The 13704-nt window shown below is 44.2% G+C and overlaps 1 protein-coding gene and 1 long non-coding RNA gene across 9 annotated transcripts in view; both read right to left on the bottom strand.

Moving 5' to 3' along the window:
- LOC108154148 (forkhead box protein P1) overlaps positions 1-9931 on the bottom strand; it is a 76659-nt gene extending 66728 nt beyond the window's left edge. For 2 of the 8 annotated variants that reach the window (XM_033388806.1, XM_033388805.1), the window contains exons 1-2: positions 9624-9929; positions 258-812 (exon numbers count right to left, since the gene is read on the bottom strand). In XM_033388806.1, coding sequence (XP_033244697.1) covers positions 258-802 — 545 coding nt within the window. In that variant the 5' untranslated portion in view covers positions 803-812; positions 9624-9929. Of the gene's footprint in view, positions 1-257; positions 813-9623 lie in introns of all 8 variants that reach the window. The other 6 variants (XM_033388808.1, XM_033388807.1, XM_033388804.1 and 3 more) reach the window with 5 other exon arrangements.
- Positions 9932-10133: 202 nt separating this feature from the next.
- Positions 10134-10824, bottom strand: LOC117187061. Its single transcript, XR_004471849.1, has 2 exons — positions 10578-10824; positions 10134-10521 (listed from the first exon to the last, which is right to left on the bottom strand). It is a non-coding gene; the product is annotated as an uncharacterized LOC117187061 (long non-coding RNA).
- Positions 10825-13704: the final 2880 nt, after the last annotated feature.

Raw genomic sequence — 13704 nt, 5'->3', positions numbered from 1 at the left:
GCGACATATCACAAAAATCTGGATACAAAATGTCGTTGCTCTGAGAAATTAGAATAATAAAAAAAAGAGCGCGAGGTCAGTTTTCGATCGAGCGAGGAAAATCAAACGTACCGTGCCTAAATTCCAAACCACAATACTAATATATAAAGAAAATAAAAAAACGAAAAGATTTAAAACATGATAACTGGATAACTATAGTCTCGCCCGAAAGTAAAAATTAGTGAAGTTGGTTTAATATATATATATTCATTACTTACTTTACAAATGATGTTATATCTTCTAAGTCCATTTCACAACCAGGCCACCGGCAAACTCCGTGTGCAAAGAGAGGGTGATAGTATTTCCGCATGGTAAATTCATCATGCACATAGTCATTCTCATTACTGCATACATCTTTATTTTTTGACCTTAAGAACCGCTCCGAATCTGAAAAAATATTCTTTTCTTGCTCCGAAATATATTCAGGCACATTGTAAAAGCTATGTTCCGAAATCGGGTTTATTGTGTGTTGACCTTGGGATATATGCATTCGTGAATGTGTTCCGAGTGGACCAGTAGATATTGATTCATCAAAGCTCGAAATTGGAGAGCTACACTTTACGATATGAGAAGCAAATGATATTGTATTGTTTAAAAATCCAGATTGTTGAAAGCTAGTATTTTTAAGGTTGTCAGTGCAAATATCCGTGAGAGAAATATGGTATCTTCTCTCTTTATCTTCTTGCTCCTCTTGTTGAACTACTCCCTCATGACCAGAATCTTTAATGTCTTTAGAAAAATCCTCATCAAGTATCCGGAGCATATTTGATAATCTGTAATACGCACTAAATTAATATTTAATTAAAAATTAAAACAAAATGAGTGGGGTTAGAATTGTGAACGAAACCTTTAAACTCCTCGCAGATAAAAGCCAAGAGCTATATCTATTGTTTAACTAATTTACATTCCAACTTTTTTATACCCGTATATAAGATTTGTGGTGAAAATGGATGTGTGTAACGACCAGAAGGAATCGTTTCGACCCCATAAAGTATATATATTCTTGATCAGCATCAATAGCCGAGTCGATTGAGCCCTGTCTGTCTGTCTGTCTGTCCGTCCGTCCCTATTAGCGACTAGTGCTCAAAGACTATAAGAGCTAGAGCACCGACGTTTTATATCCGGACTTCTGTGATATGTCACTGTTACAAGAATATTTCAAAACTTTGCCCCGCCCACTTGCGCCTCCACAAATGGCGAAAATCTGTGTCATCCACAATTTCAAAGATACGAGAAAATGAAAACGCAGAATCGTAGTAGATGACTATATCTTCTAGAGTGCAAAATCTGAATCAGATCGTATAATTATTATAGCCAGAATCAAGAAAACAATTTCATTCTTTCTCGCTCTGTCTCTTTTTAACACACAGGTTTCATGGTCGGTTTTGCCAATTGCAAAATATGAGTTCAAGGATCTCAGAACCTATAAAACCCAGAGCAACCAAATTTGGTATACACACTCCTGTGAAATCGGACCTTGACCGTTTTGTGTCAAAATTTCGCCCCACCCCCTTCCGCCCCCGCAAAGGACGAAAATCTGCAGCATCCACAAATCTCAGAGACTATGAAGGCTAGAGTAACCAACTCCCTACTCCTGTTAGATCTCACTATAAAACTTACATCTCAGAATTTCGCCCCACCCCCTTTGCGACCCACAAAGAACAAAAATCTGTTGCATCCATAATATTGCAGATCTGAGAAAACTAAAAACGCAAAATCATAGATAATGACCATATCTATCAGATTGCTGAATCTGGATCAGATCAGATCATTTTTATAGCCAAAAGGAACGAATCAATGTGCAGTGGCTACGCAGCACCCGACGTCACGCTCAGACTGATTTTCTGTCTCTCTCGCACGCACTCTTTGTCGTGTCCTTTAATATTAGCGGCGTCTGCCGGAGTAGAGCCATACTGTCCAAGTCTCGGGTATAAATGTAGAGTTGCGGTCTCCGCAGCAATTCACAACGTCCCCCCTCGATTTTTAACGAATTGGTGGCAACTTAGCTTAAGAGAAATGAAACCCAGAAATCCTGGGTAAGCCTTTTGATATGGCGATCCAAATTGTATTATTTTTGCTAAGCTATGAACATATAAAACAAATTTTTTTCAGCAAACTACTAGCATTCGGCGGTAATCAATCTTATATGTATATGGTTTTATGATTTATGTAACGCAATACGTAATACTAAATAAAAAATTCCTTAAATAATAGCCAGTGGTCCTGGACCTCACAATCAAACATAGTATTCTGGAGGGTCCTTGAAGAAGACTCGTCCTCGGAACACAGGTACGTGGAAATTTTATTCAGTTTCTCCCTACCGAGCCTAGGTAAATTCCGGAACCTCAGGCGGACAATTAGGACTCGAAATTCAGATCAACTGGGCCGTATTCTTCCTGAGTCTCCCCCTGAGGACGAAATTTCAAGAGAGGCCACGAGTCGTCTTGGTTAAACATTTAAGAACGCCTACAACAAAACTACAATTTTAAATGTCGATCATAACTGGGCTTGAGTTATTCAAAAGATTCACAGTTCTCTCAAAGACAGTCTTGGACAACGCATTTCCCTGGCTGCGATGAAAACAGACCTAATTACTGCACCTCTTCTGTTACCTTAAGTGCTTTCCTTAACCTTTTAGGCCAGGAGAACAGTTTCCGTGCAATCAAATGCTTTAAGCCCTTAAAGTCTGAAGGAACAGATGGATTCATCCCTGCCAAACTGATTCACGCTGGACAAAAAGACATTAACTGGGACAAAAGTATCTACGGGGAGTCTTCTCCCACAGGCACATCCCTGACACCTGGCTTCAGACCAAAGTCGTTTTCATTCCTAAAAGCAAGCAAGCCCTCGCACACACAGATGCAACAATGCAGAACCGCTTCAGGGACTTCAACGTCCCTTAGGTTTGTCAGCAAAGGTAAACCGCAGACGGGGTCCTCTCGCACCTCCTCGGAACGTAGCAGTGAACGAACTGCTGCAGGATATAGAGGGGGGTGCTTGTTACAAGGTGGCGTGATGATGTTTCAATAGCATTCTCTCGTAGATTTCCACAGACGCTAAGTGACAAGTACTTTCATGTTGTTACCTTCAACCCGAGCGTCTGGTGAAACTGTGTCCTTTTGCAATTGCCTTCCTTGTGCTCGACATATTATAAAAATTAAGTGCACTTACACCGAGCCTGATTAGGAAATTAGCTTAATATGTAATATGATAAAGAAATGAATATTATAGAAACGATCTTCCTTAATATATATACATACATATGTCTATATGATTTTACATTTTAAGTCTAAATAAATGGAAGTGCAACCAAAAGAATGCAAGCAAAAGAAAAGAACAAGACAAAGGCAAAGCAACAAAAGCTCACTCTTGGCGTGTGAGTTATCACGCTCTCCCTTTCATTGCGCTGCACCGCTGCTATACCCTGTTATTTCGCGGGTATGTTCGTACTCACGACTCGATGATCACATGTTGTCTACGACACGTGTCACCCTAGCTCTCGATTCCTTCTGTTGGATTCACATATTCTACACAATTTTTATGCAGGATTACTTAAATTGCACTGTAATTCCTAGGCGTTGTCGATTCCGTAGCAAGGATGATGAATTTCACCTCGCTAGATACGATTAGAGGTTTACAACGGAAACGCTGGTAATTTGAAGCGGCCAAAATTAAGGCACTGGAGGTTGCGTGGGGGGGGGGGGGGGGGTTGTAGTTAGGCGTGAGAGCGCCATAGCACGGCAGACCTCCGGTGACCTTCTGCGAGGTCGTGGGAACACGACTAGGGGACGTGTGCGGTGATATTAAGAATCGGAGATCCTAGTTGAGTATGTGTAGCCCCTATGTGTAGTTCCCACCGAGACAGTCACCACCAAGCGTCCAGGCTGTCCCCACCGATCCTCCAGGCAGTACCTACAGAGCTTCCGAGCAGTTGCCATCGAGCATACGGGCAGCTACCGCAGAGCTTCCGAGCAGTTACCACCGAGCATCCGAGCAGTTCCTACAAAGCCTACAACACAAGTTCGAGCCTTCAATCGATCAGGATACCTCACACAGTGTCGTGACGCGTATCCTTCAAAAAGGATAACCAGTCCCTAGTACCACACCTCGTATCCTGATCCAGGATCACCCGTCCCCAGTACCGTGCCGCATATCCATCGAAAATAACCAGTCCATAGTACCATACCTAGTATCCTCACCCAGGATCACCCGTCCACAGTACCGTGTCGTGTATCCCTCGAACGGATAACCAGCCCCAGTGCCGTGCCGTGCATCCTAACATTGGATTACCGATTCCCCAGTGCACTACCGTGTATCCCTCCAGGGCATCACAACTTCTGACTAGGGGCTACAAATACTCAACTAGGATCTCCGGTTCTTAATATGGAACGACTAGGACAGACTGGCACAGTAGAGGACTTTTGAAGCCGGCTCACCGCCTTCATCGTGCGCCATGGACACCAAGGAGCAGTGCAAGCAAGGCTGGAGGAATTGGCCACGCACTTTGGAAATATCCCGAGCCCCAGAAACCACCGGAGCCCAGCCACGTCCCCCGGGATCAGGAAATTGAGCCAAAAAGGGAGGGGAAAAGAATCTTCAGTTGATCGTGACCCAGACCCCAATGCCACCGGACACCGTAAGTCACCGGTCGGACGGCAGAGATATCTGCGGCTTCGCTGCAACCATCCAGGGCCAGCTCATCGAACCGGGAGTCACCACATGGCAACCCAGCAGAACCAACACGCACAACCGACACGACCCACAACAGCGCGACTCGAAGCCCCGAACCGACTCGCCCCGCGTCCACCGTGACCGCCGAGACCAGGCGAGACGAAACATCCCGTAAACCAAGGACCCCGACACCGCAGGACGAGAACACCAAGATCTCCACCATGGACTACGAACTAGAGCCATTAGCCGACGCCGTGATAGCGTGGGAACGGAACCCGGAACGGGTCCGTGCGGAACGCACTGCCGACCAGGATGACTACGAGAACGCGATCTTGGCTACAGGGCAGGAGGATCGAGACATCCAGAAGCCCACACAGCGCCCCGAGAAATGGGACTGCGAGCGGACTATCGCCAACTAAATGCCCGTTCAGTGTCTGAGCCCTAACCGCTACCGCGGATAAACCACATCCTCAAGAGGCTCCAACACGCGCGCTACATCTCCACGTTGAACCTCAAAAATTCGCCGAATTCGCCGAGCGGTTCGTACTCCAAACAGACGCCAGTTCTTATGGCCTCGGAGCAGTGCTGACACAACAAATGAAGGAGAGGAAATAGTCATCGCCTACGTAAGCCGTCGACTACTAATACCAACAATATAGATTCGACATCCAGTACCGACGAGGATGCCAGAACGTCGTGGCTGACGCCCTCCCACGACAACCGGTCGAGACCCTGCAGCGAGTAGAGGAAGACCGAAACCCCTGGCTCGGGCTACAGAGGCTCTGTAAGCGAATCCGGGTGCAGCCGGAAAGGCAGCCGGAGTTCATCATAGAAAACTAGCAAATCTACAAACGAGCAAGCAGCAGAACAAGCGAACAGGACCCATCCAATGGAAGCTATGCGTCACAAGGGATCATCGCCGGCGCGTGCTAGAAGAGTGCCACGACCACCTGACAAAAGGAAAGATCGACCTTTTTAAACTCATTATCTTTATCATTCATTCTACCCCAATCCAATTAATTTTCAATATTCTACGTGTTTCTATACAGATAAAGAGAGGACATTATTTTCTTCATAATCTGCTCGAGATTGAAGTTTGCAATCTGGTAGATACAGTCATTCTCTATGATTCTGCGTATTTTCAGTTTTCTTGAATGTTTAAAATTATGGAAATACACTTTTAGCAGTGTGATATCGCAGAAGTCTTCACACAAAATTTGGTTGCACTAGTTCTAATAATCTTTGTGATCTAAGAGCTCATCAAGTCGGATGGGTGGACAGACGTACGGAAAACGGAAATGGTTTGTGGGGGCGGAAGGGGGTGGGGAGAAATTTTAAAATACACAGTAACAGTGAGATCTAACAGGAGTGCGGATATTGTTGCTCTAGCTCTTATAGTCTCTGAGCACTAGGCGCTCATATGGACGGGCAGACGGGACAGACAGACAGGGCTCATTCGACTCGGCTATTGATGCTGATCAAGAAAAATACTTTATGGGGTCGGAAACGCTTCCTTCTTTACGTTACACAAATCCACTTTCACCACAAATCGAATATACCCCTATACTCATTTGGTATAAAAACATCCTTCCCAATGCCAAAATACTGTGCTAATAGGTTATAACGTTTGAAAATGGGTTTTGATCTTCTTGGGTAATATTTTTATAAGCAATAAAAAACATTTTCAATGATATTTTGTTGGTCACTACAATTCACTACTAATATACGAATATAAAAGGCAGCATATGTTTTTGAGACAATTTGGGTAAGGCCGTACGTTTACTTTAATACAATGCGCAAATTCCAGATCAAATCTTAAGAAATACGGTACAGCAGATATATTATAAAATTAAAAATGTAACACTATAATTAAGTAAATCAGTAATGATTGTTTTTGGTGGCCTGTGTATTATGTATGAATTATGAGGTTGAAGATTCTTCTTTTTGTTCGTCGCTTACATATGATAAAAATCATAAAAACTTCGACAACGGTATAAAAACATGAATATGAAGTAACTAATTGCTCGGGCAATTTTTAATAGTATGCATGCATATTTTAAGTATAATCTCTGATACAAATTCCAAGTTTATGATACTGTAGTTAATTAAGCACTTTTCAATAACAGTATACAACAGCTAATGAAAGCCTGTCATAAAACCGACTCTTTGGATCCACACATGCTACCTCTCACAATCGACGCGGAGCCCTCTATACCGATTTACCTGTCACAACCTTGCACGGTCAGAAACGGCTATCACATCTCTTAAATCTCATACAAAATCATATTTTGACCGTTTTTCGTGCGATGATTTGACAGGTAAATCGGTATTGAAACCAAACGGCTCCGAAGCGCAGAAAGGACTTTTAGACTTAGGTAATAAATAGTTCAAAGAACATATAACATAACATAACATTTCGCGCTACCTCTATTATGTTGTTGGTTATGAATGAATATGCAGAGGCTCGCCGTCCAGCCATCTTATCCAGTCAGAGCTATGGTTTCAAGGCCCATATTTTATATGCTAGGCTCCAAAGATAAGTGGCCTGTACCTCCAGCTACCGACATAGCAACTTTGGAGCTTCGCAAGCGAGTATTGCTGATCACGTCTCCACATGCCGATCTCACGTCCGGATGCAAATTGGCAAATTCGTTCTTTCGCATGCAGCGCACATTCGCCTACATGCATAAATTTATACATCGTTTTAGGCATCCAGGACTGACCGTTTCTGATATTCGGCAAGGAACGCATCTTCTGATTCGACACATTCAACTGGCTGAATTTTGTGGATGGACATAAAAAAGATTCGACGCAATCGTCAAGTCATGAAAACCAGTTCTATTAGTTCGCTCAACATGTTCATCGATCATTCTGGACTACTTAGAGTTGGAGGTCTTCTTGGCAACTCATCGCTAAAGGAACGAAAGGAACCTCCATGCCGGACCTCGCGCCCTGCTATCCAAAATTCGGCTGGAATATTGGCCCATTGGAGGTATATTAAAGCAGTGACAAGGGTCGTCAGCAAGTGTATGAGATGCTTCAGGACTAGGCCGCGCATGGTTGAACACATCATGGGAGACCTACCTAAGGAACGTTTGGAAGCATCTCGAGTTTTTGAAGTCACTGGAGTAGATTACTGTGGACCTTTTTTCTACCGATCAGAAATCCGCACGAGGCCTGCGATCAAGTGCTATACTAGCGTATTCATCTGCTTCACTTCTAAGGCTATACACATGGAGCTCGTTAAGGATTTGACCACCGCATCGTTTCTAGGCGTTAGGCCCTAGGGCGTTTTACTTCCACTCGAGGAAGGCCAAGTCAAATTAGGTCGGACCATGCGACAAACTTCGTTTGGGGCCAAGAACGAGCTTCTGGAGCTAAAGAAGCTTTGTCTGAGCGAACCGCATATGACTCTCCGCATTTTGGCGGGTTGTAGGAAGCGGCCGTGAAGACCGGAAAATATCACCTGTAACGCTCAGTTGGACCATCTGTGCTTAGCTTCAACGAGCTGCGCAATCTGATCTGTCAGATCACTGCAATTGTTAAATCTCGCCCGTTTCTCTCGCTTTTAGAAAATCCTGATGATTTAGACGTGTCGACTCCCGCTCTTCTGCCTCTAGGCGGGCCCCCATGAACAAATTCTCGAGCCTGACCTAACGAAGCTTTCCTCAGGAAACATCAGGAGGCCCGTCACTTGGCTATGCTTGCTGCCCCTTAAGGAATCTATGGGGGACAAAGCTCCCAACAGGGGGAGTATGTTCGGACCAGCCGCCGAAGAATGAATTAGGAAGTAAATTTAAGCATTGTAATTGTTATTGTACGACAAAGAGTGCGTGCGAGAAACAGAAAATCAGTCTGAGCGTGACGTCGGGCGCTGCGTAGCCAGTGCAAATTGATTTGTTCCTTTTGGCTATAAAAATGATCTGATCTGATCCAGATTCAGCAATCTAATAGATATGGTCGTTATCTATGATTCTGCGTTTTTAGTTTTCTCGAATCTGCAATATTGTGGATGCAACAGACTTTCGTCCTTTGTTTGGGCGGAAGGGGGTGGGGCGAAATTTTGAGATATACGTTTTATAGTGACATCTTAAAGGAGTGTGTGTACTAAATTTGGTTACTCTAGCCTTAATAGTCTCTGAGATTTGTGGATGCCTCAGATTTTCGGGCAGAAGGGGGTGTGGCGAAATTTTGACACAAAATGGTCAAGGTCCGATACCACAGGAGTATGGATACCAAATTTGGTTGCTCTGGCTCTTATAGGTTCTGAGATCCTTGAACTCATATTTTGCAATTGGCAAAACCGACCATGAAACCTGTGTGTTAGAGAGAGACAGAGCGAGAAAGAATGAAATTGTTTTCTTGATTCTGGCTATAATAATTATACGATGTGGTTCAGATTTTGCGCTCCCGAAGATATAGTCATCTTCTACGATTCTGAGTTTTTAGTTTTTTCGTATCGTCGAAATTGTGGATGCCACAGATTTTCGCTCTTTGTGGGGCGGAAGTGGGCGGGGCAGAGTTTTGAAATATTCTTTTAGCAGTGACATATCACAGAAGTCTGGATCCAAAACATCGTTGCTCTAGCTCTTATAGTCTTTGAGCACTAGGCGCTGAAGGGGACGGACAGACGGACGGACGGACAGACGGACAGACGGACGGACGGACAGACGGACAGACAGACATGGCTCAATCGACTCGACTATTGATGCTGATCAAGAATATATATACTTTATGGTGTCGGAAACGATTCCTTCTGGACGTTACACACATCCACTTTTACCACAAATCTAATATACCCCAATACTCATTTTGAGTATCGGGTATAAAAATATCACAGAATTAGAAGTTAAGCCCCACGGGCCTGTTAAGGGTTTATCAACATCAACATATGCCGTCTCACTCACACTTACTATACAATGTGCCTTTCACTCGAGACCACCTAGTATAATTGCATCATGGTCCGTACTAAGTCATATTTTACTCTCTCTTTCTCTCTCTGGACGAGGGTAAGTGTGTGTGAGACAGAGGGACGATTGTCTCTAATAATAATACAATCCTATTCAATTGTCAGACTGCAATCTGCTTCCTTCTAACTGTTATATACATACATACATATGCACATATGTACGTATTTACATCTAATCGAATCTAATTACTCCTATAATCTTGAAGCTCCGGCCAAAAGTATAGTATACATATGTATGCATATGTATATAAATACATACATATGTATATTAATATGTATATATATATATATATGCATATATACATGAATTTTTCTACACTTATTTATACTTTATACACATTTTAACTCGGTCGACAAATCAAGCTTTTGAATTCCGTTTGTGTAAAACCATTTTTATCATTTATATCTATGAAAATAGGCCTATGTATGTAGATGTCTGTAAACTTTATGCGTGCAATTTTGTATATTCCTATATTTATTTAGATATGTTTATACAATTAAAAGAACATTTTTTGTTGTTTAGTTTTATTTTGTCAAGATTTTGTAATACAATATGTACAGCACGTTTGGGAACACCCGTTTTAGCATTGGCATTGCTGACTGTATTTTGTATACTAATATATGTTAAACATTTTACACAGTCCATATTTAAAAACTACTGCGCTTGCGTCAAATGTTTTCCAGCCAAAATTACACGGAACGATTCAAGGCTGCTGACAAAATGTGTACTAATAGGCTATTCACACTGACGGCCATCCTCCATTCATTTCCCAGTTAGTCCACCATCCATTTTTGATGTTCCAAGACCACACGTTTCTTTGCGATTTTTGCATGTTGATTCCCTGTCATCATATCTGTTAGCCATTTACAATTTTTTCTTATCAAAATCAATACAAACTGATTAAGCAGATGATTCCGGTGTGCAAAACACGGATTGGAAAATTTAAATTAGTCTGCATATTTATCTATTTTTGACGTTAAAATTATACATTGTTGGACTATGCTTCTTTTTTAATTGATGATGATGCTAATTTCTGTTTTCTGTTGTGCCTTTAGCATATTTGAATGTATGGGTGCACACGCATTCTCACGTACTTTGCGTGTGTGTGTTTTAGTATTGCTGGACGCTAGAACTGAAATTTAAGTTTGGTTCTTGTTTTGGGTCTTTTAAAGAACTGACGTACCGCTACAAAATAAATGAAGAATGGGCAGGGGGTGGGGGTATGGTACACTAGGGAGTGGGAAGTAAAATAAAAGCTGTTATTTGTTTGATTTGAATTACAAAATATAAAATATTACAATAATATAATTACACGTTTATTTCCTTATTTTAGACAGGTTGATTCTAAATTAAAAAAATTATGGAAACGCCATCGGTTCTTGACTTCTTTGTTTATTATAACTAAAATTATGATGTATCTAAACACAATATAAGAAAAAAACAAATATACATAAATATATATATATATATATATATATATGTATAAAGCCGCCGCTCAAATTGGCTCCCGATTAAGGATCGGTACCCAGGGTACACCACGAGGAGGCTATTATAAATTAAATGTGGTCAAAAATTAATCTGACTTCTGAGTCTACTTGATATGACTTAGGTTAGGTTAGGTTCAGGCAGTAGCCTGGGGGAGTGATGAAACCCTCCCAAGCTCACTTGGACCTGTAAAAAGGTCCGTTGTGATGCCGCATGGGCATGTGCCCTTTCCCAATGCCTAGAAACCGTGGAGAACAGGCTGTTGCAAATTAAGGGCAGTCCCATGATTGCATTTTGTTCCCACGAGTAGGCGGGAAGGGGTTGGTCACCCGAGGCATAGCCCGCTTGCCTCAGGAAGCCTAGTTTAAACTGGAGGTCGGCAGGTATCCTGAGTCTGCATATTAGCGACCGGGCACCCCCCCGGCCATGCATCCGTCGGCATATAACAGTGTCACTTTGGATTGGGGTAATTTCACTGAGAGTTTTCTTCTCTCCGCCTGACTTAAATTCAAGCCTTTTAAGTAATTAAGTCACATCCATGTTCCCCGCCTAAAATGAAATCTGTTAGATATATTGGTGAAGGAGAACCGTACGGGGCGTGTCAGCCGGTTTCACCGAGGAGCTTAGGCAATCGCCGGATAGCGCGGAGATACCGACAAGTATCGCCGAGAGTGCTTAGGCTATCGACGGACAACACTCACGGGACCCTGTCGGCCTAAGAATTTCTACGAAGCTGAAGGGGGCTTTACTCTGCGGAAATGCCGACAGGTATCGCCGAGAGTGCTTAGGCTATCGCCGGACAACACTTACGGGACCCTGTCGGACTAAGAATTACTACGAAGCGGCAGGGCGCTTTGCTATGCGGAAATACCGACAAGTATCACCGAGAGTGCCTAGGCTATCGCCGGACAGTACTTACGGGACCCTGTCGGTCTACTGGGATCATACAGGGCGCCAACAGGTGTCACCGAGAGCGCCTAGGCGATCGCCCGACAGCGGCCTCGGGATCCTGCTGGGCTACAAACTACGGGAGGGGGATCACGCGGGAGCGCCAACAGGTATCCCTAAGGGCGCCTAGGCAGTCACCGGATAGAGGCCCTGAGATCCTGTTGGGTAACGAACTACTGGAGGGAATCATACGGAGGGGGCGCCAACAGGTGTGGCCGAGAACGCCTAGGCAATCGCCGGACAGCGCCCTCGGGATCCTGCTGGGCTACAAACTACGGGAGGGGATCATGCGGGAGTGCTGACAGGGGTCACCATCTCCATCTTTTTCTCCATCTCCTCGTTTTCACAGCTCAGAACTATGCCGATACAGTGTCAGCGTGGGCGGCCAGCGTCGTCATTCTCGCTGCGGCAGAGGGCTGGCGCCGTCGTTCCCGCTCTCCATCGGCGTCTACGCTGCGCCGGTGTCTCTCTTTTTCGCTGCTGGCGCGTCGTTGCTTGGTTTTGGTTTTCGGCGTTTCTATTCTGCCGTTGCTGCTGTTGGTTTTTCTGTTTCGGCGCTTTTCCTCTGCCGCTGCTGCGTTAATGCTGTTGGCTTATCGTTTTCAGCGCTTCCCCTCTGCCGTTGCTGCGTCGGTGCGGTCGGCTCGCTGATCTCTGCGTTTCTCTTCTGCCGTTGCTGCGCCGGTGCCGTTGGATTTCGGTTCTCGGTGTTTTCCTCGCCTTTCTTTGGCCGCGGCGTAGACTCAGACAGCGCAGACTGAGATGGAGTATACGGCGCTGATTTCCCTTGGACTGCGGTATCTTCAGGGCTACCAAAATGAAGGAGGGTATGGTGTCTACCCCCGCAGGTACGACAGTTGCTCGAGGTGCACTGAAGTAATCGATGCCCTGTTCTGAGACAATTTATACACAACGAAAGCCGTTTCTACTTCTGCCCACCTGACTGCTCAACGCATAGCTTGCCATAGAAAAGTCCATCGTCTCCAATGATCTGCACCGCTGCTCCAAGAACGAGGCCATAGATTCCCACGACGGAATTCAGTTTGCGAATGCGGGGTCGTTGAATCGTTCTTCCCACTTTTCTTGGCTCGCTGGATTCAGTTTGCGGAGAAGCTCCTGCACGACGATGCATCCTGCGATCTGCTCAGTGGTGCCCAAACCCCGGAGCGCGCGAATATGTGAATTGAACTTGTCTGAAAGCTCCCGAAGCATGACCACTCACCCAGGTTCCACAGCCTGGTGCGCCAAGAGCTCATTGATGTGTGCCTGAAAGACCAATCGCCGATTACCGAATTTGTTTTCCAACAAATCTAGTGCCACAGCATAATTGCCATTTGAGATTTCCAGCGACCGAACAGTCTCCAATGCCGAGTCCCGAAGACAGGAAAGCAAATGCTGGAGCTTTGTACGTGTATGCAGGGGAGACCGGTGTATATATGTATGGATAACTTATGTGGTCGATGACACTCGTTGAGATGACAATTAGTTTAGATCTTTGAATGCTGTATTAGTTTTTGATTGCACTGATGGATTATTTATTGCACAATCACGTCGGGGTCACCAAATGTTAAGCTATTAAGCGTTTTTAATA

This window comes from Drosophila miranda, chromosome 2 (assembly GCF_003369915.1).
Source record: "Drosophila miranda strain MSH22 chromosome 2, D.miranda_PacBio2.1, whole genome shotgun sequence".
In the NCBI taxonomy this organism is placed as follows: domain Eukaryota; kingdom Metazoa; phylum Arthropoda; class Insecta; order Diptera; family Drosophilidae; genus Drosophila; species Drosophila miranda.
The sequence above is the reverse complement of the archived record's forward strand: the minus strand, read 5'-3'. Positions and strand labels throughout refer to the sequence as shown.